Here is a 23,578-nt window from a genome sequence, read left to right on the forward strand (position 1 = left end):
CACTCATACATTGCTGGTGGGACTGCAATTGGTGTGACTACTATGGAAAGCAGTATGGAGATTCCTAGGAAACTTGGAATGGAACCACTGTTTGACCCAGTCATCCCACTCCTAGGTTTGTACCCAAAGGACTTAAAAATCAGCATGCTACAGTGATGCAACCACATCAAAAGCAACTTTTCAAAAGTACTTTATGCAGCATTTGTATACTATACCAGAAAGATTTCTTTGACCATCTAGTTTGTATACTTACCCCTATGATATTTAGTGCCATAAGCAAACATAAACTTTAAGAATCCTTAAATAAATTTTTTTGCTGCCAAAACTATCTTCTCTCCATGCTCTTAATACAGTTTGGTATCATGCAGTTTAGAGTATCAAACTTGGATTCAAAATCTCGCTTTTCTGCTCAAAAACTGTGTGATCTTGATTAACTTCTTGTTTCTGTGGAATGGGGGATGAGGAGTAATGATAATAATCATATGTACTTTGTTGAATTTTAGTGAAACTGAATGAGGTCAGGTATGTGTGAGCAGCAAGAGGAGGGCCTGGCTCATTGGGAGCTGTTTAGTTAACATCATTTTATTGTGACTTGACATCTGGTTTGAGATTTTGGCACCCTGTAATTCCACACTACCACTCCCGCACCCCATGAACCTATAACATGACATCCACTCAGCAATTATCCATGGCAGGAATACACTCAAGCGCTGCTGCCTTCAGGAATTGGCTCTCCCTGGTCAAGGCTCCCTGTGTAGCATGCTTCATAATTAATTATTCCTGCAGTCCTCTGCCTTCCATAGTCATCTTCTGCCCCTTTCTGAACAGCAGCACCCAATCATGTAGTGTAGTGCTGTCACAGAAGTGCAGTGTCAGCAAACCAGAGCTTTCTAAGCCTTTCATCATGAGTCTAGGGCCTGCTATGCCCTGCTTCCAACACTGGGCCTTCTTTCCTTGAAACTGTTACCCAAGGAGTTCCCTGAGAGGGAGACCTTGATTCAAAAGGGAAGTCCTTAAAGTACATGAAGGTAAAGAATTTCAGTTGGTAGTCAGTAGAGGCACAGAGATTTATTTAGGAAATAAGGGATACACATTCAAGAGAAAATGCAGGTCATGGGGATGGGAGAAGAGAGAGAAAGGTACATAGGTTCCTGGCCCACTTATTTTATTTTATTACTTATTCATTCATTTATTTTGGGGGATTAAAGTACTGGGGATTAAACCCAGGGGACCTCTGCCATGGAGCTAGATCCCCAGTTTCTTTTTTTTTTTTATTTTGAGACAAGTTCTCCCTAAGTTGCTTAGGGCCTCACTAAGTTGCTAAGGTTGACCTCAAACTTGCTATCCTCCCACTTTAGCCTCCTGAGTTGCTGGGATTATAGACATGTGCCACTGTGCCCAGCTCCTGACTTCTCTTTTAAAGGAAACTTGGTCCAGAGTGGGCATAGAAGGTATGTGAGGACATTAGTGTGGTTGTTCTCAGGATCCTTAGGTTGACATGATCTCCAATATCTGATAAGTAGATAATCTTGGAAGTCCCCTAAATTACAAGTTTCTTAAATGTTTTTTACTTAATCTGTTTATTGGTGGGCTGATTAACAGTTCACAGGTAACTTTTCGTAAGTGGGTGAATTTATGGTTAACTTTAAGATTAACAGATTTCCCAGAAATTTGGGCATGAAAAAATAATCTGAGAGAGAAACTGGATTAGAGAGTCACAGGCCTAGAAAGATATATAGAAACTCAGATAAAATTATATTTTCTTGTCCTTTCTTATTTTTCCTTTTTATTTTTATTTTTTAAAAATTTCTCTGTCCTTCTTCAGAATTACATTGGCCTAAATGTGGAGGAAGCAGTACAGTTTATAAATAATTCATTTGCAAGGCTGCAGCTTTAAGTACTAAATGACAGGTTGATGCAATGAGGAAAATCAAACAAATAAACAAAATTCTAGTTTTGTCCAATTCTATTGTAAGACCATGGCAAAAGACCCCTAGGTAGGAAGGAGGAGACACCTAAAATCAAGGAATGCAAAACTAAAAAGTCTTAAGTTTAGCAAAGCAAAGTTTCTGTAAATGAGTCACATTATATGATAAAATTTGAAAAAATATTTTGAAATGTTTTAAAATTAAGGTAATATCCAATATTATCTTTTTGTTTCCTTCTAATATTTTGGCATATATTTATACACATATTTATTCAAGTAAATGTAATAGAAATAATTTATGTGTAATCTTTTTGAGTAAAATTTTTAATATATTTTTAAATAAGTACAGTTTTTATTTTATTATTGATAAAACATATCATGAGCACTTTCCCATGGTAATAATACCTGTTCTTCAGAAACGTATTATATACTATCCTTAAAGCTTCATATTTGGGTATTTCATAATGCATTTATCATCCTATTTCTCCTCATTTTAGCTAATTTCATTGTTTTTCTGTTTTCAATAATTCTGTGAGATCAATACTGCTATATAAAACTCTGTTCACATCTCTGATTATTTCTTTAGGATAAAATTCAAGAATTGGCATTATTGGGTCAAATATTGGCCCTATGTTATTATTAGACACAGGAGCTAAAGGTCAGAGAGAGAAAGAAAGATGGTCATTTCATGGAGTATCATGGTCGTATTTTTCTCTATTATAGATGTTTAGATGGGATATTGCTTTGTTGTCTGTGTACAGAGAGGCCAGATGGAATTAAATTCAGGATTTTATCAGGTCATTGGAGTGCCAGCCTTCCTGGAGGAAAAACTTTAGAGTCACTTTTTAGTCTACTGAACCTAAACAAGCTGGATAGTTAATAATTATTGGGTCAAATTGGATGCAAATTTATTTAAGATTTATCTATCTTAAATGCACATAATTGCACAATCTTTATTTTGTTCCTTTAAATGGGGATATAAGTGTCTATGTTCTGTTTGATAGAAAGGATCATCTGGAAATAATTTGTGTGAAACTACAGAACACGCCCATGGCATGCTTCACAAGGGCACACACAGCTCTGGAAACAATTTTGCCTTCCAGATGGACTTCTCTAATAACGGTTTAGTGCTAACAAATTCAGTGGTCAAGGAACTCACGTTTGGTTGTGTGACATTTTTGGTATTTGTTATAGCATTTTTAAAATTGGATTTCAGAATTTCTAGGCCAGGAAAATTCAAGATATCCAAAGTGCAGTAGAAACCCATACATGCATTACACAGCTACAAAATAAATGTGTGCAAATGTAACTTGATTTATCCCTCTAGAACTGAACATAACTTAGCTATTCAGTCCACAGTGGATCCCATACTAAAATTTTGTTCCATTCATTTCAATGTATATTCCATAATCTCCTGGTTTTTTCAGTTTCTTTTGTGAAATACCAGATCAAGTTCATATTTTATCATCCTCTTTCCCCGGGAATGACCTAAGTATCAGGATGTTGTTACTGTCCTGGCATCTACTGTGATGATCAGGGTTTCCATGACCTGCGGTTGAAAGATCCACTCATTCGATCTCTGAAGCTCCCAATGTTACAGAGCTGGGGGCCTGCCGGGTTGAGCTAGGGCAGCCACCACAGTCCTTGGGTGCCAGTTCTTGTGACTTTGCCAGAAAGATTTTGAGTGAAACAGCAAAAAGTTTAATGGAGAGAGTGAGAAATGAGGGTTACCTACAGTATGGGGAGGAGAATGACATTGTGCTCACAGGGCTGGAGTTTTTAAAGAAATTGAGTCCTTCGTTCTGTCCCCTCTTAAGTGATTTATCACCCTTTGGATAGCCCTCAGTAAACTTCCTTTGTGAGGTCTGACAGGGTGGTTGTGACACAATTTTGCTATATGGGAGGATTGGTTGCAAGAGATGGTGATGGCATTTTATCAGGAAATCATAATGAACTTATCTGTTTTAATTAAGGTATCTGGATTTTTAAATAATGATTCCCTCAAGGGATTATAGTTCTCTACAGCTTGGGGAAGGTTAGACCTTCTGGATGTCATTTCCAAATGCTGGCCTGTTTAGATAAGCTGCTTGCTTTCAGTTTTGTGGCTCCTGGATTTTTCTGGGTGCCTAGGCCTGATGTCTGTCTTTCACTGTCCTTTCCATGGCTAACTAACCTACCTAACATCAAGAGTTACCATTCCTGCCTTGGGAAGCAGCTGTTCTCGGCAATTGTCGCTCACACTGACTGTCCAAATTAGCATCTCATTCACCCATTTCTTTTATACTGGTGGAGGTTATGATTTCTCAGGCTATATCTTGGGAAGTATAGTCCATCTTCTCTTCCTTCAGCTCCACATAATTCTTGGAGATCCACAAATCAAAGATTCCCTCTTCTTTTTCTTCATCTCCCTTTCATCTCCCACTACTATCACCCTGCCATCTGGCAAGCTTTACTGGTCATGGAGAGTAGGAAGAGAAGACTTATGGGCAGGAAAACTTGATGTTTGCTCCAGTTTCATATGCCTATGAACTAAAGAGTTCAGAACTTTGGCTGATAAATACTCAAAAAAATTTTTCCCTTGAGAATATTGTCTCTTTGTGAGTTTCCATGATCTCCTTGAAACTCAAAAACTAAATATAACTATTTATTTCTCTTTACATTTCAGCCATAGCAATCCTAATCTACCTTGTGGTAATAAGTGCCTCAAACTGAACTGAGGAAGGTCATGTAAATGAAAAGGAGCAGAAACTTCAATTAATATCTCCAAATATCATCCCATGAATACCTATATGTGTACATAGAATTATAGCTCTATGTAAAAAAGTTAAATAAGTATAACTCAGTAACCTCAAAGACCAGGTTTGTTCGTAGTTGAAACTGTAGGGAAGAGGGTAGATTCTACACTAAAAGAAAAAAGGTCAAAGAATGTGTCTTGTTTATAGCTTTTTTCTCTCCTTTTCCTCTGTCTTCTTTCTCTTCTCTGCCTTGTATTAAAAGGCAAATGCCCCCTTTAAAAAAAAAAAAAAAAAAAAACCTCCATTTTGGAATTGCCTGTTATACTCCCACTCCGATGACATTTATAAAAAAGCACAGTCAATACTTGTAATTTGCTGGGAACCCTAAAAAGCAGTGAGACTTCACACTGAAGATAATGCTCAAATAACATGAAGATTTAAAAAATATATAGCCAGTGCTTCTCTGGCTTAGGGAGAAAGAATCAAAGCAACCATGAAATTAATTTTATTTATTATTAACAGATACTACACTTAGAGTTCAGGTTGTGGTTATGTAATAATAAATTAATTTCAGAAGCTTGTCATAATTGGAACTAAATGTCAGAGATAGTTATGAGCAGTATGTTAATGAGTATTACAAAAACTTGTCTGCTTGCTTGTACCTCCAAAGAGTCATGCCCAGAGGGTATATATGAAGGTTTCTGCAGCAAAAGGACCTACTTTGGCTTGCAGAGACTCCCCAGTTCATGTGAATAGTTTAATAGGAAGCTCTCTTAAACATGTTCATACTTAACTGAAAAGGAAGGACCAGTGCCCACAGGCTGCACCCAAGTGTGAAATAAACATTACTGTTATAGCAGTTGAAATGTGAAGTTAAACATTTCAGATTCAAAATAGTGTTCATAAAAATCAGATGACAATCTATACTTAACTCTGATGAATGTGAAAATTAAATGAATACTCCATCTGATTCTGAAACTTGAATATGACTGTCCCTTCCCACTAATTTTTTTGTCTTGTTTATGTACTTAAGGTGGCACACCTCATTTGTGGAAAAGATCTTTCTGTACTCATACACTGGTTCTCATTTCTTCTGGTCATCTTATTGATTACTATGTTTGCTGGGAAAGAGCCCCAGAACAACTAAATCAGGAATTAAATGATATAACAGTAGAGTTTTAAATAATAGAATTGTCATCCAGCTATTGTCAAACTCAATGGTTGATATTTTTGCTTATGCAGAAATCTCAAAGAGGAAAAGAAAATTCTCATTTGTAGTAGATTCTTACAAATGTTATTCTCAGCCTGTGGTGAGAGAAAGCATCTTTGATTGCAAAGGAAGACCCAAGGAAGCACCATGTGGGGGACCTTGGTCTGTGCCTAGTTCATAAGCCTCCTTGCTAATACTGGGTATGTCCCATTACTGCTTTGTGGAAGCCCACAAATATGATTTGCCGCCTCCTTGCTAATACTGGGTATGTCCCATTACTGCTTTGTGGAAGCCCACAAATATGATTTGCCGCCTCCTTGCTAATACTGGGTATGTCCCATTACTGCTTTGTGGAAGCCCACAAATATGATTTGCCATCCTGGTACCTCAGGTCTTGATGAAAAAACCTTAATTTGTTCTTAGTAATACCCTCTGGCCTCAGATGTGTTGTTAATGTTCTGTTGGAATTCCTCACAGACCAACCCTATCCTGTGGTATTTTTGTTCCTTGAATCAGTGGGGGCAGAATACAACTACAGGTAGTATTGTCCATATCTTTGTGTATGTTTGGACTACATAGCAGTAAAAGGCACCGTTCATACTGATCATTGTCAATATGAGTATGCATTATGGCCATTTAGGGAGATATATTTTTTCTGGTTTACAAAACATTAAATATGAGCTAGCAATAGTTGGAAGCAACACCCTGGCAACAGAGTGGTCAGATTCTCCTTCTCACTAGCTGTGTGACCTTGAGCTAATCACATAATCTCAATCTTACCACCTGTAAAGTGGAGATAATAATGGTAACTCATTGGCTGTTACCAAAATTAAATAAATTATATATTCCAAGAACTCGGTATATAGCCTGACACATAGTCTTCAATTGGCCCATACACATCCTTGTCATTCTAGTCACTTTCCATCACCTTCTTTTAACATAAATTAATTTTCAGACTTATAACTATGAGACGCGTTACAGTGGTGCTCTCAGTTTGTGGTATGAATCATTAATTAGTATTAATTTAATAATTTCATGCACAGAGCCAGATTAACGTGTCAGGTGATTATCTTGACTGAGCCATACACATTGATATGACTCTGAAGAGGGCCTGCTTCTGAGAGAATTTGGAGCAAGGGTTGCAAGAACTTAGTCAATAGAGGAGAGAAAAAGAGTGAAGAAGAAGATTAGAGCTTACCGTTTCATGTTTCAAACCAGATATCCTCCCTGACAAGTCTGTCTGTGCCATGGCATTAATTTTATTAGAGGAAAGACTGGCGAAAAGCTCTAAGCAGGTGGAGCTTTGTGGAGGGCTGAAAGATTATGCAGACAGGGATGGGGAGCCAGGGGTCTTATCTGAGAGCCACCTGGTGCTTTATCTGTGTTGCAGGACAGAGCTGACCACGGTGTTGGCTGTGGGGTTGGGGCTGCAAACTTCTGCTGACAGTGAGCTTATCATTCCTACATGATACTTTCATGAGTAACTGGCTTCAACCACTCTTTTTTCAATATGTTGTGCGCCAGTATAATTTCTGTCAGCTATCAGGCCTTGATGCACCCAGGTCTTGAAATTATGTTATTGAACTAACATTCATTGTCAAATCTTTACCAGATAAACCTATTTTATTTCTCCCAACCCTATAAACGTGGATTCTCCTATATTGCATATAATGAATGGTCCTTTGTCCTGTAACACCTTCACTGAAATCCTTGAAATAAGTGTGTGTGTGTGTATCTGTCTGTCTCTCACCCTCCACACTTTTTTCTCTTTCTTAAGAAAGAAAAACATCAATTTTCCTTAATCTCATATAAGAGATAGGAATCACTATTAGAATGAGCAGTCTGGCATTGTGTGGGTGAGTGTCCACGTGCATTATTAAGCAAGGCTTATTTGGTGTGATATTTCCACACAGCTTTCTTCACTTTATCTAGCTTCCTACCCCCACACCACCAACAATGAAATATGACATCACCCACAGTAATGGTTAATTGGAATTGTGGCTGATTGAATTAAGAGATGTGGATGATTGATTAAGAGGCCTCTGGTGTGTCCATGAGGGCGTGTCTAGGAAAGATGATTGGAATGTGGGATAGTGAACTGAAGTGGAGCCCCTCCCTATGTGTGGGCAGCACCACCCAAAACGATGGAATAAAGCTGGAAGAACAAGGAAGGAGATGCACATGCAAGCTCAGCTCTTCTTCAATAGGTTCTTAATCGCTGCTTCCATCATCTGAGGATATTGGACTCTCGCTTCTTCCTTCTTCCAGAGCGAACTCTGCCAGTAATTCTCCAGGTAGTTTCTAGAAGCCTTGGTCTCGGACTAGGGTAGCTTTGTTGTTTTTTCTTGTTCTAGGGCTTCTGTGTCTTAGACTGCACAGCTGCTGGTACTTCCAGCTCTCCAGCTGCAGACGGCCATTGTGGACTATCTAGTTTCTGGTCGTGTAAGCCAGTCTAATAAATCCCCTTTTATAATCATACTTTCTGTTGATCCTGTTCCTCTAGAGGACCCTGATTAATACACCCACTTAAGAAAATATTGCTGCAAGGTAGACATTTATAAAATAAAAGTTCTTATTACTTAATTTTTAAATTATAGTTGTTTGCCTAAAGAAAGGGTGGAATGGGGTATGTAAGAAAGTGAGGGTAAAGTGTCTTGATTGGCACCCAGGGCAGACTGTTCCTTTGGAGTAGAAGAATTGAGCAGCACTGCTCAGAGATGTAGCATAGCCATGCAGAGGGAGCCTAAAGACAGCTAAGGCTCATTTGTCTGTCATGAAGATACTGATGGATAGTCACTGATGGTTGAATGTGAACCTGAACTTGAATTACTGAAAGTGCTGCTGACATCATTGTCACCACTATTCCTCTTGACTTTTTCTGTCTGTACCATCTTATTCTCAGTAGCCTAAATTGTTAGTTCTCTTTTCTTCTGTTTTATATCTTGTATACTTTGCTTTATGCAGTAAATATGCTCCTGAAACATTATGAATAAATTGTGGTTTTAAATAGCATATAATATTAACCTTGGCCTTGGGGATGTAGTTCAGTGGTATAGCATTTGCCTCGCGTGCATAAGGCCCTGAGTTCAATCCCGAGCACTGGAAAAACATATTTATCCTAATAATAGAAAAGTATAAAGAAGTCAACAAAAAGGCCCCCACTCCCTTTATCTAGATAACTTAACATCTTAAAGTAAAAATGTAGCTATTTCATGATTAGAATATATAATACACATGTTATATTTAGGTAGTATCAAGGTACAAATTTAATATCACTCCCATTTTTCCTCACCTTCTTTCCAATCCTCAGCCCTGAGCCTGGCATTATGAGTCTGTGCATTGTACAAAGCACTATTATAAGAATACAGCAATGAATAAGGCATCATTCTGATCCTAAAAGGGACTTTCAATATAATGGTCAAAGAATAATAAACAACACGTTATGTGATATGCAGTTATGTGACATGCAGTCATTTGGGTGTTATGCAGCCATAAGATATGATGCAAAACAAACATTGCCCTTAGCTGTGGAACCCAGGTAACTGTCATCTCCTCTCCCTTCCACTAATCATGTGATCTTAAACAAATACCTAAGATCTCCTTTTCCCAGCTTGTGCATTTATAAGTTTTGGGTGGGGGGGAGTGCTGGGAAGTGATCTTGGCCAAATTATATTGTTATGTTGTATCCATGTACAAACATGTAATAACAAATCCCATCATTATGTACAACTCTGATGCACCAATTAAAAAAATGTGGAAAGAGAAAAAAAGTTATGTGTGATCATTTCAGTCTGATAAATTTTGAGAATTGAGCAGGTAAGAAAGCACTTCATAACCTGTAAAGCAGACCAGAAGTATGAGATTTCATTGTCATCACTACTGTTAGGCACAGGTACACTATGGAGAATCATTTTTTAGGAAGCTGAAGAGTACAGGATCACAAACTGCTAGCCCAAAGTTGACCCACAGTTGCCTTTTGTTTGGCTTGCACTATTTTTTTTTTTAATAAAACTTGTCAACATTTAAAAATCAGAATAGTTTTCATAGAAATGGCTTCCTCTGAAAAATCCAAGACACAGTTCACACAGGCCTGCATTCCTACATGGCAGCCATCTTCATTGCTAAGGAGCTGCAGTCCCTCTCCAGTTTGCCTTACTCCCAACCACTCCCACCACTCCCAAACACTGAAGTATGATGTCAGTTGCCACTTACCATCATGTTTGCCCTTAGAATAGAAAGATGTTTTAGAATCCCCATTTCTTTCAAAAGTAGTAGGGAACATTATTCCTAGAAAGTCATGAGATTCTTATCTACATCTAACCCACTTTCTTAAAGACATTGGAGTTTGCAGTTTCAGTTCAATACACAAATATTCAAGTTGAAAGAGGCCAGCAGTTTAACCTAACCAAGCCTCTTGTTTCCAGAGAAGTTATATAATGTAAATAAAATGTTTAACATTATAATAAATGCTTAAGCAGCAGGCAACCTCTATCATTGTTACTATTGCTAGGGTAATAATTCTGGATTCCTAGAATAAGTCCAGAATAGGTTTTCTTGTATATCCCTATGTTCTGTGTTTCTCACAAGTTAAATCAGAAGAAAGAATGCTAGTTTAAAAGAATAGACTGATGAATAATTGACATTGATTGACATTGATGAGTTTTCCCTATATAAAATAAGAATTACCAAGATAACACAAAAAGTGCCTATTTTGCTGGACTGCAAATTGAAGTGCAAAGCAGAGACAGATTTTTTACATAAAGACCACCATGATACACTTTTATTGTTCACAAGGTGCCATGGCTTTGGAAGGTGTGGTGAGGATGAAAGCTTTACCATCTTTCCTTTGCACTGGATCAGGATCCTATACTAGAGAAAAGAGCTTGGGATACAGCTGGGCTGAAAGTCTTCTCCTTGTACAAGCAGTGTGCATAGAAGCATGTGTTGTACTTGTACAGGAGGTCATGTTTCATCCAATATATCAAATGTATTTTGCTACAACAGAATAACTACCCATATGGCACTGTGTGGAGATGGTGTTCAGTGTACTATTGAACTGGGTGACCTATCAGAGCAAGGCATCAGGAGATTAGCATAGTGTTAAGTCAGGACATTATGTGTGATTGCTTATTCATTCATCTCTTAATTTATTCAACAAATATTGAGTGCCTTTAATATTCTAGACATCAGCATTAGAGTAGGGAAAACAAGCAAGAAACCCCCCTACTTTGTGAAGTTTATGTTCTGTGGGGAAAGAATAACACTAAAGAAATATTTTAAATAAACAAGGTGTCTACATAAATGTGTAATGAGGGCAATAAAGGAAATGAATAGGAGACAAGATCCTTGTTAGAGAAGCCCTCTCTGAAGATGTCATACTTGAACTAAGATAACACCAAATATGTAAGTCAACCAATGTCAAGGACAGGGTAAATACCAAGCAAAGGGAATACCACATACAAAGACCCAAAGATGACAAAAGACTTACCACATTTGAGCAACAGAAGGGAGGCCTCGAGCAAGAGAAAGAGTGCATTGGTCCATTTGGTGGGTGCCAAGCCACACAGGACCTACCACCATTGTTTCCCACCTGGACTACTGAATTAACCCACTGGTTGAAATTTCAGTGACCTGGACTAGAGTCATGCAGTGAGAGCAAGAGACTGGAAGAGTGTAGGATACATTGTGCCGGTTAGAATGATAGAGCTTAATGACCATGTCAGAAATGAGGAAAAGAGAAAAACCAAGGACACCTCCTAGGTTTCTGGCTTGAGCAACTGAGGAGATTATGGTGCCATTTTTCTGAGCCTTCCAAAGCCGAATAGCTTAGACCTCACTTAGCCAGACCTCACTTAGCTAAGAACCTGAATTCTAATCTATATGAACTCACTTTTTAGAATTCTTTTTTAAATCTCTGAGGTGGCAGGTGTGGCTACACCTATAAGCCTAGCAACTCGGGAGACTGAGGCAGAAGGATCACAAGATCAAGGCCAGCCTCAGCAACTTAGTAAGACCTCGTCTCAAAATGAAAATTTAAAAGGGTGAGATGTGGGGCTGGGGAGATAGCTGTCGGTAGATGCTTGCCTTGCAAGCACAAGGCCCTGTGTTCGATCCCCAGCACCCAGAAAAAAGGAAAAAAAAAAAAAAAGGGTGAGATGTGACTCAGTAAAGCACCTCTGGGTTCAATCAGGTTTGGTACCAAACAGAAAAATATAAAAAAATCTATGAGACGAGGTTATAAAGTTAAATTTCCAAGGTCTTTTCCAGAGTCACAAATAAATTCTCATCTAGATTAAATTGTTAATATGGAAATATTCTGAGGTTCAAAATTAAGCAATACTGGCAGACCTGTTTTGGCTGTTGTTTTTTTTAGGTTTGGTTCCCAGCCCCAATCCTGTAAAGAAACAGTACTATAATGGACTGAGTCATTTACCTCAAAACAATAGTCAGAATACTGGGGATGTTTTTACTCAGCATACAAAAAAAGTGGTTTTCTGAATTTTTTTCAACCTAATCCTTTTGTGGAGTTTCTCAGCAACAGAGCAGCTTATAAGAAAGATTAGATTATAAATTATGTCTTATAAATCTAGACTAAGACTGCAAAGTTCAAATAATAAGGTGCTTGAATAAAGCATCCTGGTTTGTTTCTGATTATTCTTGGTTCTCCCCACCTCTGTGGCTTTGCACAGATTATTTCTCCAGACTTACAAAGGCCCCACCCGGGAAATGGACAGGATTTTTCTGCAGAGAGAAAATGGAGACATTTTGGGTGTACAGAACACTGCCTGTAACCATTTCTGCCATTTGGACTCAACCATTGTGGTCAGGTCGAAGACTTACTAACATAGGCAGTCCATTACTAAAATCAGCATCATGAAATAGATCTTAACTGACCCATAGAAACAATGGAATTGTATTCTTAACAAAAGCAGGTCATAAATCTTAAGTATGTCCAACAGCATGTGAATACAGCAAAGCAGCCACACTCTAAATCTCTCATCAATAAGCCCCTTATAAGACTCTGCCCCTGAATCAATTAGAGTATATAACAAACCAACAACAAATCCAACTCAGAAAACCTCTCATAGAAAAGGCACTTATTGTCTCACAGAACAAAGAAAATGGTTCCAGGCTGGTTCTGCACTTCCCTGATGTCCTTAGGGACTCAGGTGGCTCTTTACCTCTTTGCTTTACCAACCCTTGCTCTTCGCCATGCCTCTGAAGCACATCCCCTCACAGTGGCAGGAAAAGAGAAAGCCTTTTCTAGAAACCCCTCGTAGACAACCCCTTGAGTCCTTGTCCATGGAGCATCCAGTTTCCCTCAGTTAGATCCAACAGCATTATTCTCAACTTTTCCTCTTCTCTCTTATTTCCCTCATTCTCTATGACCTATCTATTCTCGTTTAAAAATCTTCCTCCTGTGTTTACTACATTAATTCAGATCCTCATTACCTGCTTTCATGACTTCCAGTTTATCTGTCTTCTACATTGCCACTGGAATGGTCTTTCAAAACACAAATGTTATTATGTTACTATCCTGCTTAAAAACCTTCAGTGATTCTTAATCACATATAGGATTAAATTTCAAAATTTTTTTTCTAGCTGCAGTAATGACTCCTCTTCCCCACCTTTAAAAATAAGAAAAAAAAATCTTAAATGATGACTCAATGTAGAGCTACCATGATTAAAAAGTGGGTAGGGAAGGGACCCATACCTCAGCCAGGTAGATCCCTTTTCTTCTCTTACGTGGAGGCCCCAGAGCCTTTCCTTCAAACAACAGGTAGAAAGAAATGCCTAACAAGACATATGGGCATGGACCTCAGGAGTGTCAGCCAGGTTAACATAGCAAATGGTGTGGAATCTGAAGTCAGGATCGTGCTCACCCAGAGAACACAGAGAAGGATAGAGGGCCCTAGACAGCTTCAGGAGTAATATTGATACAATACTCATAAGCCATGTAACACCCAATTGTATCAGACAAGTTTACCCAATCAGATACTTAAGAATAAAGTAAGGATGGTTACAGACCAAAATGCAACCAGTATCAAAACCTGAGATTAACAATTTCTAGTTGTTTGATTTGCGGTGGCCTTTTGGTTTTGGCACTGGATATTGAACCTAGGGCTTCACGCATGCTGGGCAAGAGTTGTAATACTGAGCTACATCACAGCCTTCCTATTTGTTTGAAATGTGCTTGTGTTTACATTTTTGTTCGTATAGCTATTTTTTTTTTTTAAAAAGAAGTACAAAATTGCTATGGTAACCACTGAGAATAGTCTGTCTGTCCTCTATTTTCACAAGGTTGTTCATATTAGAAATTCTGAGTTAACCAACATTTCATGTCTTTCCATTTCTGATCAAGATAGTTTTTAGTGAATTTTTTTTTTTTTTTTTTTTTTTTTTTTTTTGGTGCTGGGGATCGAACCCAGGGCCTTGTACTTACAAGGCAAGCACTCTACCAACTGAGCTATCTCCCCAGCCTCAAGGTAGTTTTGTGTTCAGTAGGCTTAAGAATAAAATATCAAACAAATATGATAACCACATATATTAGTTACCTTAACTATTCTCCCTACTCCTGAGATCAACCCAAATCTATTCTTTATGTTTATTTAAGGACTCAGTAATTTTTGTTTTGTGAAGACTGAACAGTTATTTAGATGCAATTTACATTCTTGTTATGGAATATAACCTTCTTAATGAAGAGGGAAATGTTAATGAAGACTAATTAATGAATAATTTTAACAAGTAAAGGAGTTGTCAATTTGAAGCAAGAGATGAATGATTGTGCATTTTACAACTTACTGACAGTTGATATCATCAGAATGGGAGGGAGGGTGGAAAAAGAAGGGAGTTGGTCATGACAGGTTCCCACCAGGCCAGACTAACTACTTGCTTTCATTCATTCCAGTTGATATCATCAGAATGGGAGTGGAAAAAGAAGGGAGTTGGTCATGACAGGTTCCCACCAGGCCAGACTAACTACTTGCTTTCATTCATTCCAGTTGATATCATCAGAATGGGAGGGAGGGTGGAAAAAGAAGGGAGTTGGTCATGACATGTTCCCACCAGGCCAGACTAACTACTTGCTTTCATTCATTCATTCTCAATTCAAAGAAGATTGAGGAAAGCTTGTTCTTAAGTATCTTGTGTGGGCCCCAGACTCTGACCACCTTCAGCTCTACCTCCTGTCCACCTAAGCCTCATTCCTTCCATCACCATAGGCTTTTCTGTTTCTACCTTTATAGCCTGCCCCATCACACCTGGAGTTGACCTGTTTCTTGCCACCATTCTTTTGCTGTCAGATTTTGCATAGTCAGGCTCAACCTTTCCTGACAACAGCAGCTCCACTGAGGCATCACAAGGTACATCTGCCATTTCCCATCTTTTCCTGCAACTCCACCTGAGGAGCCCACCCTACCCGCAACTTTCTCACATTTGTCTGGGACTTCTCAGAAACTGAGCACCAATCAGAAGCTGAAAATATGTACCAATTGTCTGGGGCTTCCAACTGATTTTGATTTTCTCCAAATCCTTTTAAACATGATGTTTTTAAATTAAGAATAACAGAGACAAATGATTTAGGAAAATGATAATGTTATCCTAGCATATTTCAGTGCCACTCTAACATCGTTAAGAATATTGACTGTCAGATTTGATCCATGTTGTTGAAATGAACCGTGATCATTCCCAGAGTAGAGTAAAATTCTCACCCAGCAGGAGCAGTTTTAATGACTGAAGAATAGTAACCAAGAGAAGCAACTGAACCTCAATGCATTGCTGACCTCCTACCCTGCCTCTCTTCTATTTTTCAGGCACAACATGTTTGATTGCTCTACTATCAGATAAAGACCTCACTGTGGCCAACGTGGGTGACTCACGAGGAGTCCTGTGTGACAAAGATGGCAATGCCATTCCCTTGTCTCATGATCACAAGCCTTACCAACTGAAGGAAAGAAAGAGGATAAAGAGAGCTGGTGAGCTGTGACCACCTCCAGAGAATGTCTGCCATCTTGTTTGGTGGACAAAGTACTTGCTTGGAGAGCTCCTGGACTGTAAAATATTCAGTTACCTAGAAATTAGTGGGTCACTAAAGAGGCCGCTACTGAGGTAGCTGTGACTTTGTAATGTTTCCTGTCAAATAAATGGCCTCTGAATTTGCCACTCTTCATGACCAAAGATTCTAAAAGGAAGCCTTTTTCCAGGTTAATAAGATCTTTGGGCCCCGGCTTCCTGCCTTGTTCTCATTTTTTACCATACCCTGCTTCTCTTCAGCCATGCCAAATTGCTAGCCATTTCCCAAAATGAACCTTGTTTCTGATACCTCTCTGCCTTTGCAAGTGCTATTTCCACTCTCTAGCAGGTGACAGTTACTTGACCCTTGAAATTCAGATTCAGAATGTCCTTTTGGAAGCCTTCCATGTCACTGTGGCAAAGGCTCCCACAGTCTGGATTAGGTATACCTTCTGTCTTTCCACAGCATCCTAAGTGGACCTCTTGGATCACCTGTCACAATGTATACACATACACATGTCTGTCTCATGTTCCTGACTGAGCTCTTCGAAAGCAAGAACTTGGTCTTGTTCATCTCCACCACCTAGCTCAGTGACTGATAAATAAATAAATAAATATTTCAGAACATGTAGAAAGGTCCCTTATTATTCAGCATACCCCCTACCCAAAGAAATCTCTTATGGAGTTCACATTCTGAAATTGGCCTAGGGGTGGGGAATGGATTAAGTAGACATTAACAAAAAATAAATTAGTAAAAGTAACCAAGTTATATAGAATATTACAACGTGATAACTGCTATGGAGAGACATAAAGCTGGTAAGGGAATGGGGAGTATCAGGGAGTCCATATAGGCTTCACTGAATTGACATTTGGATAAAGATTCCAAGGAGGATTATCAGTTGATTATTCTATTTTCATAATTAGATTTGGGAAATTCTGCAGAAGAAAAGAATTCTTTTGCTGCCCAGACTGACAACTTCATGATGTACCAGGCAGCAGACCAGCTGCTGGAGGGGAATGCAATGCTCAGGCACACTAGTCTCTAACCAGCATGGGCCCCTGCTATCTGCAGTTTGACTCTCAATCTCTGCAGGTCAGCTTCTGCCCAATGAGTAAATGAAGTGAACCTAATGCACATTTGAATTTTCACAGTAGGAAGCTGTACTATGGAGTCAAAAAGTGTTGAATTTTATTACAACCCCTTGCTTCAGTGACTGCTTGAGATGCAGAATAATTTTGAATGAAAGCTTTGGTCAGATTTCTGTTGATGAGATGGAACAAACAATGATTTCAGAGCATCTATCAAGCCTTGAGGAGCTCCAGGCAGTATGAGCATAATACTCTGACTTCCTTAAGTGTGAAGGCAGAGCATCTCCCCATGGGGGCCTGCTGTGAGCCTGGATTTAAGATCCAGGTGGCCCACTCTTGCAGAAGCACAGACAAGGATGTGTGCATGGTACATCTGGAGCTGTCACCTTTGTATCCAGTACTCTCTTTTGAAATGTCAGTGCCAAGTCATCCTCTCTCCTCTTCCTTGTCACACCCAACACCTTCACCTACAGTGATTCACCTACAGTGATTCTACATAGAAGTAAATTTGGACACCACCTTCAAGGAGATTAATCTTACCTGCCCTGTTTTTTTATGTAATTTGGTCAAGGGTATATTTCATAGGGTCCTTAAAGAACAAGGATTAGTTTTGTAATTTATGTGTGTCTTCCCAGAGCAGTGTTCCCCCTCCTGCTTAGCATGACAATAAGCTCCAACCAGTCTGGGCCAAAAACTGTACATAATGGTTTTTCTCCATTCCTTATGCTGTTTCCAGTAATAACGTCAACATCAGCTGCCACTCATTTGTGCTCATTCTGTGCTAGTATCCAAGCCTAGAGCTTTATAGACTTTCTCTTTAACTATCTATGAGGATGATAATCATGTCACAGCCAACAAACTTACACCTAAGAGAAGCTTACGTGTTCAAGGACTCACAGCTAGTGAATGGGAGGACCAGAACTGAAATGAAAACTGTTTGACTCCATAGCCCATGCTCCTGCCTATTAGACCATGCTTCCTGGAACATTATCCTGCATTACTGCCCATAGAAATCCTATCTATCATTCAAGCCCAGTTTTAACACCCATTCCTCCATGCTCATCACACCCAGAAATCATCTCTCTGTCCCCTCTGCTTACAGTGTTTAACAGATACTGTTCTCTCCTGAAAGAATACTACTTTGTGCTTACAGCATTTAATGTGTGTCTTATCTCTCCTGCCAGACTATTTCTTTAGAGAAAGGTCTGGATCTTATATAATTTCATATCCTGCAAATTGCCTTCCATGGAGTAGGTATTTAATAAATACCTGAAAAATATGTGAATGAACAGATTTTAGCTCCTGTAAAGAAAAATAATAGATGACATTATTAAGAGCTTATATTGTTCAGGCACAGTGCTAAATGATTTATATGGAATAATGCCTTTATTTTTCACAAAAATACAATAGAGTAAATACTGTCCCTATTTTGCAGTTAGACCAAGGATCAGAGAGAGAAAATTTCATCCAAAGTCACACATAACTACAAGTGACAGGGTCAGGAATCAAATCCAAGCAGTCTGACATGAACCTTCAATGTGTATACAAAAATGTGCTTTTCCTTAATCCCAGTCCTTTTTTGGGGGTAGGGGGAACAATGAGCTTTTTCACCACTGTGACCCAAAAGACCTGACAAGAACAATTAGAGGAGGAAAAGTTTATCTGGGGTCTCAGTTCATAGATGGCTTGTTCTATTTGCTCTAGGCCCAAGGTGAAGCAGAAGAGTGGTGGAGGAAAGCAGCTCAGGACATGGCACCAGGAAGCAGAGAGAGAGAGAGAGAGAGCTTTTCTCACCACAAACAAAATATATACCCCAAAGCCAAACCCCCAATGACCCACCTCCTCCAGCCATACCTTACCTGGCTGCAGTTATCACCCTGTTAATCCCTATCAGGAAATTAATGCACTGATTAGTTTAAGATTTCACAGCAATCATTTCATCTCCAAACTTGCTTGCACATGTGCTTTTGGGAGGCACCTCATATCCAAACCAAAACTGCTGTTTTTAAATGTTTATAGGGGCAACCAAGGGCAGCCATAGGCTAAGTGATCATTCCAGTGATGTCTCTGGTGTCTGTCTACCTGCCTTTCAGCACTCCCTTGCCACTCTCCTCCAGTCCCCATCCTGTGCTCTCTACTGCAGTCACTGAGCTGCCACAGTGTTGTTAAAACCCATTCCTCTCCTTTGTGTGTACCCTATTCTTAAATACTTTTAATCGATATACTCCTGAAGGCCTTAGAGGTGTAAGGATGAGGGTATGAGGATCTCCTGAAAGGGCATCAAACTCCAAGCCATGCAGCAGGATGCTACTTGGTGAGGGGAAGTATTGTGGCCCAGCTTACACATAGTAGGGCAGCCTGTTGTATATTCTCACAGATTGTGATAGGTGTGAGAGATATCAGCTGGGCAAACTAATGGGCTTCTTCTATCTTTCCAGGCGGTTTCATCAGTTTCAATGGCTCCTGGAGGGTTCAGGGAATCCTGGCCATGTCTCGCTCCCTGGGTGATTATCCGCTGAAAAACCTCAATGTGGTCATCCCAGACCCAGACATCCTGACCTTTGACCTGGACAAGCTCCAGCCCGAGTTCATGATCTTGGCATCAGATGGCCTGTGGGATGCCTTCAGCAATGAAGAAGCAGTTCGATTCATCAAGGAGCGCTTGGATGAACCTCACTTTGGAGCCAAGAGCATAGTCTTACAGTCATTTTACAGGGGCTGCCCTGACAATATTACTGTCATGGTGGTGAAATTCAGGAATAGCAGCAAAACAGAAGAGCAGTGAACCCTTTAGGGGTCTCAGCTGCCTTAGACTAAAGGACTTTTGACACACTGGTCTCTTTTAATGTAGTGAAAGGTGTGGGAATTGTAATTAGGATCATCCATCCCAGACACTGAATCCCTGCCCCGCTTTCAGTGATGAACAGAGGATACCCCTGGCCAATGTAGTTGAGAGACTGAAAAATGGTTTCTTTGTGTTTCCCCAACTCTTAATGTCCAAAGCATATAAATAGGTAGCTATAGATCCCCATGTATGAAGTAAATGGCAGATGTGCCATATATTCTCCTTCTTAGGATTCTTTTCAAGATCCCTTTCAGGGTCCTCCAGGCATTAGCCATTATGTCTCCTCTGGAAATATGAGTGGGACAAGCCTCCCTTGCTATGGGGGACAGGCCACTGTGACCTGTAAGTTAGGGGCTGATGTTCAGCCAGAGGACAGAGTGGTCCTAGAATGTATGGTCCTCCTGAGTCCATGTTTTTTGCTCAGCAGCAGCCTGGAAGCAGATTTGGAACTGTTTATGATTCGTGGGCTGCTTTTGGAGAATGAGGAAAGCTGGGAGGATGGGTGATTAGTGGCAGCACCTGTACAACAGAAATAACCCTTTTCTCTTACTCCTTTTATTAGTTAAATAGATTTGTTGTACCGCCTGACCAGCCGATGTATGTTTCTCCTAATCATGCATGACCTTACCTTTTGCTTACACCTTCCTGTATGTAATAGGCAGCTGTTAACTGCACCACCAGACACCATTATTTTTTTGTCTTAGTTTACCAAGAAATCATACTAGGGGAAATGAAAACAGCAAATCACAATGCCATCATCCCCTTCCATCTTTAAGAACAGGTTGAAGAAAACTATTGAATAAGTCACAGTGCCCCTTGGAAAGCTGGCAGTTTGCACTGGGAGTGAAAGGAGTGAGCAGTGAGATTACCACCCTGAAGTGAGCTCCAGATGCCAGTTTTTGTGCAGTTTTTCCCCACCTCTAGCTGAATAGCTTTCAAGTATCTTTCAAGCAGTGTTTGGAGAAACAACAACTCAGAATTGCTTGTGTTCATTGAAACCAGAAACATGTTCCCAAACTTTGGAATTCTGTGGTGAACTACTGGGGCATGCTTCTTTTCGCCAATGAAAAGGATGAAGCTTGTCACATTTGTTTGCAAAACTTTGTCCACACTGGGTAGCCTTCCCTCCTCAGGCAAAGGCAAAGTGCCCCATTTAGCCTGAAGGAACTCATGGGGGACCTGTATGCAGTGGCAGCAAAGCTGGATGAGAATTCAGACAAGAACCCACATTGATAAGTGGCCCAGAGTTATTTGGGGGCCTGGCTTTGCTGTTCTGTTTCCTATCACCAAAGTCACATTTTTTCCAGCTTCAGCATTTTATAAGTTAATTTATAGAAAATGCTGGTCATCCTCTTTGCCTGAAGGCGGCAGTTCTAACAACTAAGCAAGACTTCTGTTGCATCCCCACCCCCAGGCATACCTGGTTTTGTTCTTTCTGAGTGGACATTTGTCCTTAAATTGCCTGTTCACTGGCCTTTCCAACCCATGGTGCCCTACCCTCTCTTCCCCTTCAGCTGCAGAGCTTTTCTGAAGCAATTTCCAAGAAACAACTCAGGAGAATGAAAAGATTAACTTGTGCTGCCAAGAATTGCAGTTTGTCTGGATACTTCCAAGAACTTACCTATCTTTGACTGCAATGAGAATTAATAAGGTTTCCCAAGAGTTTGCTTACTTTTGTATTCTGTATTTTCCAACATTAATGTTAGAATTTTGGTTACTGTTTTTTAGCCATAGAATGTTTTGGTACAAAATATCTGCTCCAATTTTAGATTTAAGCAGTTGTCCCTTGAGAGACACTGAACATTTGGATGTGTGTATTCAGGGCAGAGGTGGGAACAGAAATGTGGGAAACAAATTATTGTAATCAGTGACAGGCAGGCAGACCAGATGGCTGCGTTTGCTTGGATATCTAGGATGTTCTGACTCTGGAGTCAGACCATCTAACTGAAGGTCCAACATTGTACAATCATAGTAACTTCTTTCCTTTTTTATATTTTTGCTTAACACAAAATGCATAATAACAAGGGAAATATATTCTAGTGTCTAAAATGAAAATAGTAATGCTTTGGTGAAGATAAAAAAAACTACCAAATTAGTAACTCAGTACTTAATTATCAAGCTAAATTTTTTAACAAATAGTGCTGAGTGCACAAGGTACATGCCTTTTTCTTTAAATTGAGTTCACCGGCATCTTCTAAATTTTGCTTTGTAGAATTAATTCATTTCTGATTTTAACCAAATAGAGTGTAAATCTCACACTCCTTTTCTGCCTCTCCCCCCCCACTATGGTTTGTAATTTTCTAAATGTAGACGTTATAGGCAAAATAGTGTTTTGATTAATTGTTATGTGTAAAATCATAGTACTCTGTTCCCTTCCCCCATCCTCCTTGAGCACTCTTTCCCTGATCCTTTTCCAGTTGTCAGGGGTCTGCAGACAGCACACCTGGGCTGCCCTGTGGTGCACTGACTGCCCCCGCTTCTCTAGAAGTTCAGGAAGGTTGAATCTAGCCTATAGGGAAATTGAAAATTTTGCATGTAAAGCTTCCCTAAACAGCACTGCCAAAGCTTTGGAATTGTCATCTGACACTGCCAGACTCCCTAGCTAACCTGAGTTCGAATTGCCAATAATCCCCATGGTGCCAAATTTTGGGATGGTTCTACAGTCTTTTGGAAATGAAGCTGGGCATGCCCATGTGCTCCTGAGCCCCCAGCAAGATGCCAAGCCCAGATCCTCATTAATGCACTGCTCTGCCGCTGCTCCCCTGGCAATTTGTACTCATTAAATGGGTTAGAAGTGGGGTGAGGGGAAATTTTTAAAATTCAGTGTATTTGCAATTCTTTAATCATAGGAATAAACTCTACTTATATAGAAAGCTCAACAATAGTCCCCCAAGACCTGAATTTTTTTTAATGTGACCAACCTGTGCAAGGCAATTAACTCTGAGTCACTGTTCTAATGCAACATGACTATATGCATACATACTCATTACTGGCAATGAATGGCTACATTCTAATCCTTGTTGTGGATTGAAGATATTGGCCTCTTGGGTCTTGCATATGTGGTGTGTTACACAGAGTATTAGGAGCATATGCAAACTGGATAATTTAAAACACACCTTATTTCATACAAGTGTAATGACTTTGACATTTTGCACAAATGGCAAACAGGGCTGCATGACACCATTATTTCAGTCCTCTCTGACTCTCTGAAGTGGTTCCAGGAAACTGATTACGCTATTGGAGTGGGTCACTGTGGTATCTGGAAATGCATGAGGGATTGATAAAAAAAGGATCACTTTTTTCCTTTGCTAGGTATACCTTGATTTTCCTTTTCTTTTTTTTTTTTTTTTTTTTTTTTTTTTGTGGTGCTGGGGATTGAACTCAGCACCTTGTGCATGTGAGGCAAACACCAGCTGAGCTTTATCCCCAACCCCTTGATCTTCCTTTTTTTTTTTTTCTTTCCTGTGTGAATTGTTGGCAGACATAACTCTCTTGCAACTTTCATTGTAAGGCTTATATTGAGACAGACAAAATTTCATTGTACATTTGAAAGTATAGGGAAATACACTTGGTAGAAAACTTTTTTTCCCAATGATTTCAGAAATTATTTTTCCCTTCTTTCAACCCATCATTAGACTGATCTTCCCTTAATGGTCCCCCAGAATTGCCTTTGCATGTTATACCAATATTCCCAGTCCAGCTCTGGAAAAAGGAAATGACTGATAGCTACTAGGCTGGGGCCTGTTTAATTGCATCTGGAT

General features: G+C 39.6%; 1 protein-coding gene across 3 annotated transcripts in view; it reads left to right on the plus strand.

The window, feature by feature from the left end:
- The window catches only part of Ppm1l (protein phosphatase, Mg2+/Mn2+ dependent 1L), a 499,143-nt gene extending 476,011 nt beyond the window's left edge, over positions 1–23,132 (plus strand). For all 3 annotated transcript variants that reach the window (XM_047563105.1, XM_047563104.1, XM_047563107.1), the window contains 2 exons: positions 15,685–15,846; positions 19,411–23,132. In XM_047563105.1, the coding sequence (XP_047419061.1) occupies positions 15,685–15,846; positions 19,411–19,757 (509 nt within the window). In that variant the 3' untranslated portion in view covers positions 19,758–23,132. The remainder of the gene's footprint in view (positions 1–15,684; positions 15,847–19,410) is intronic.
- Positions 23,133–23,578: the final 446 nt, after the last annotated feature.

Source organism: Sciurus carolinensis, chromosome 9, assembly GCF_902686445.1.
Source record: "Sciurus carolinensis chromosome 9, mSciCar1.2, whole genome shotgun sequence".
Lineage (NCBI taxonomy): Eukaryota > Metazoa > Chordata > Mammalia > Rodentia > Sciuridae > Sciurus > Sciurus carolinensis.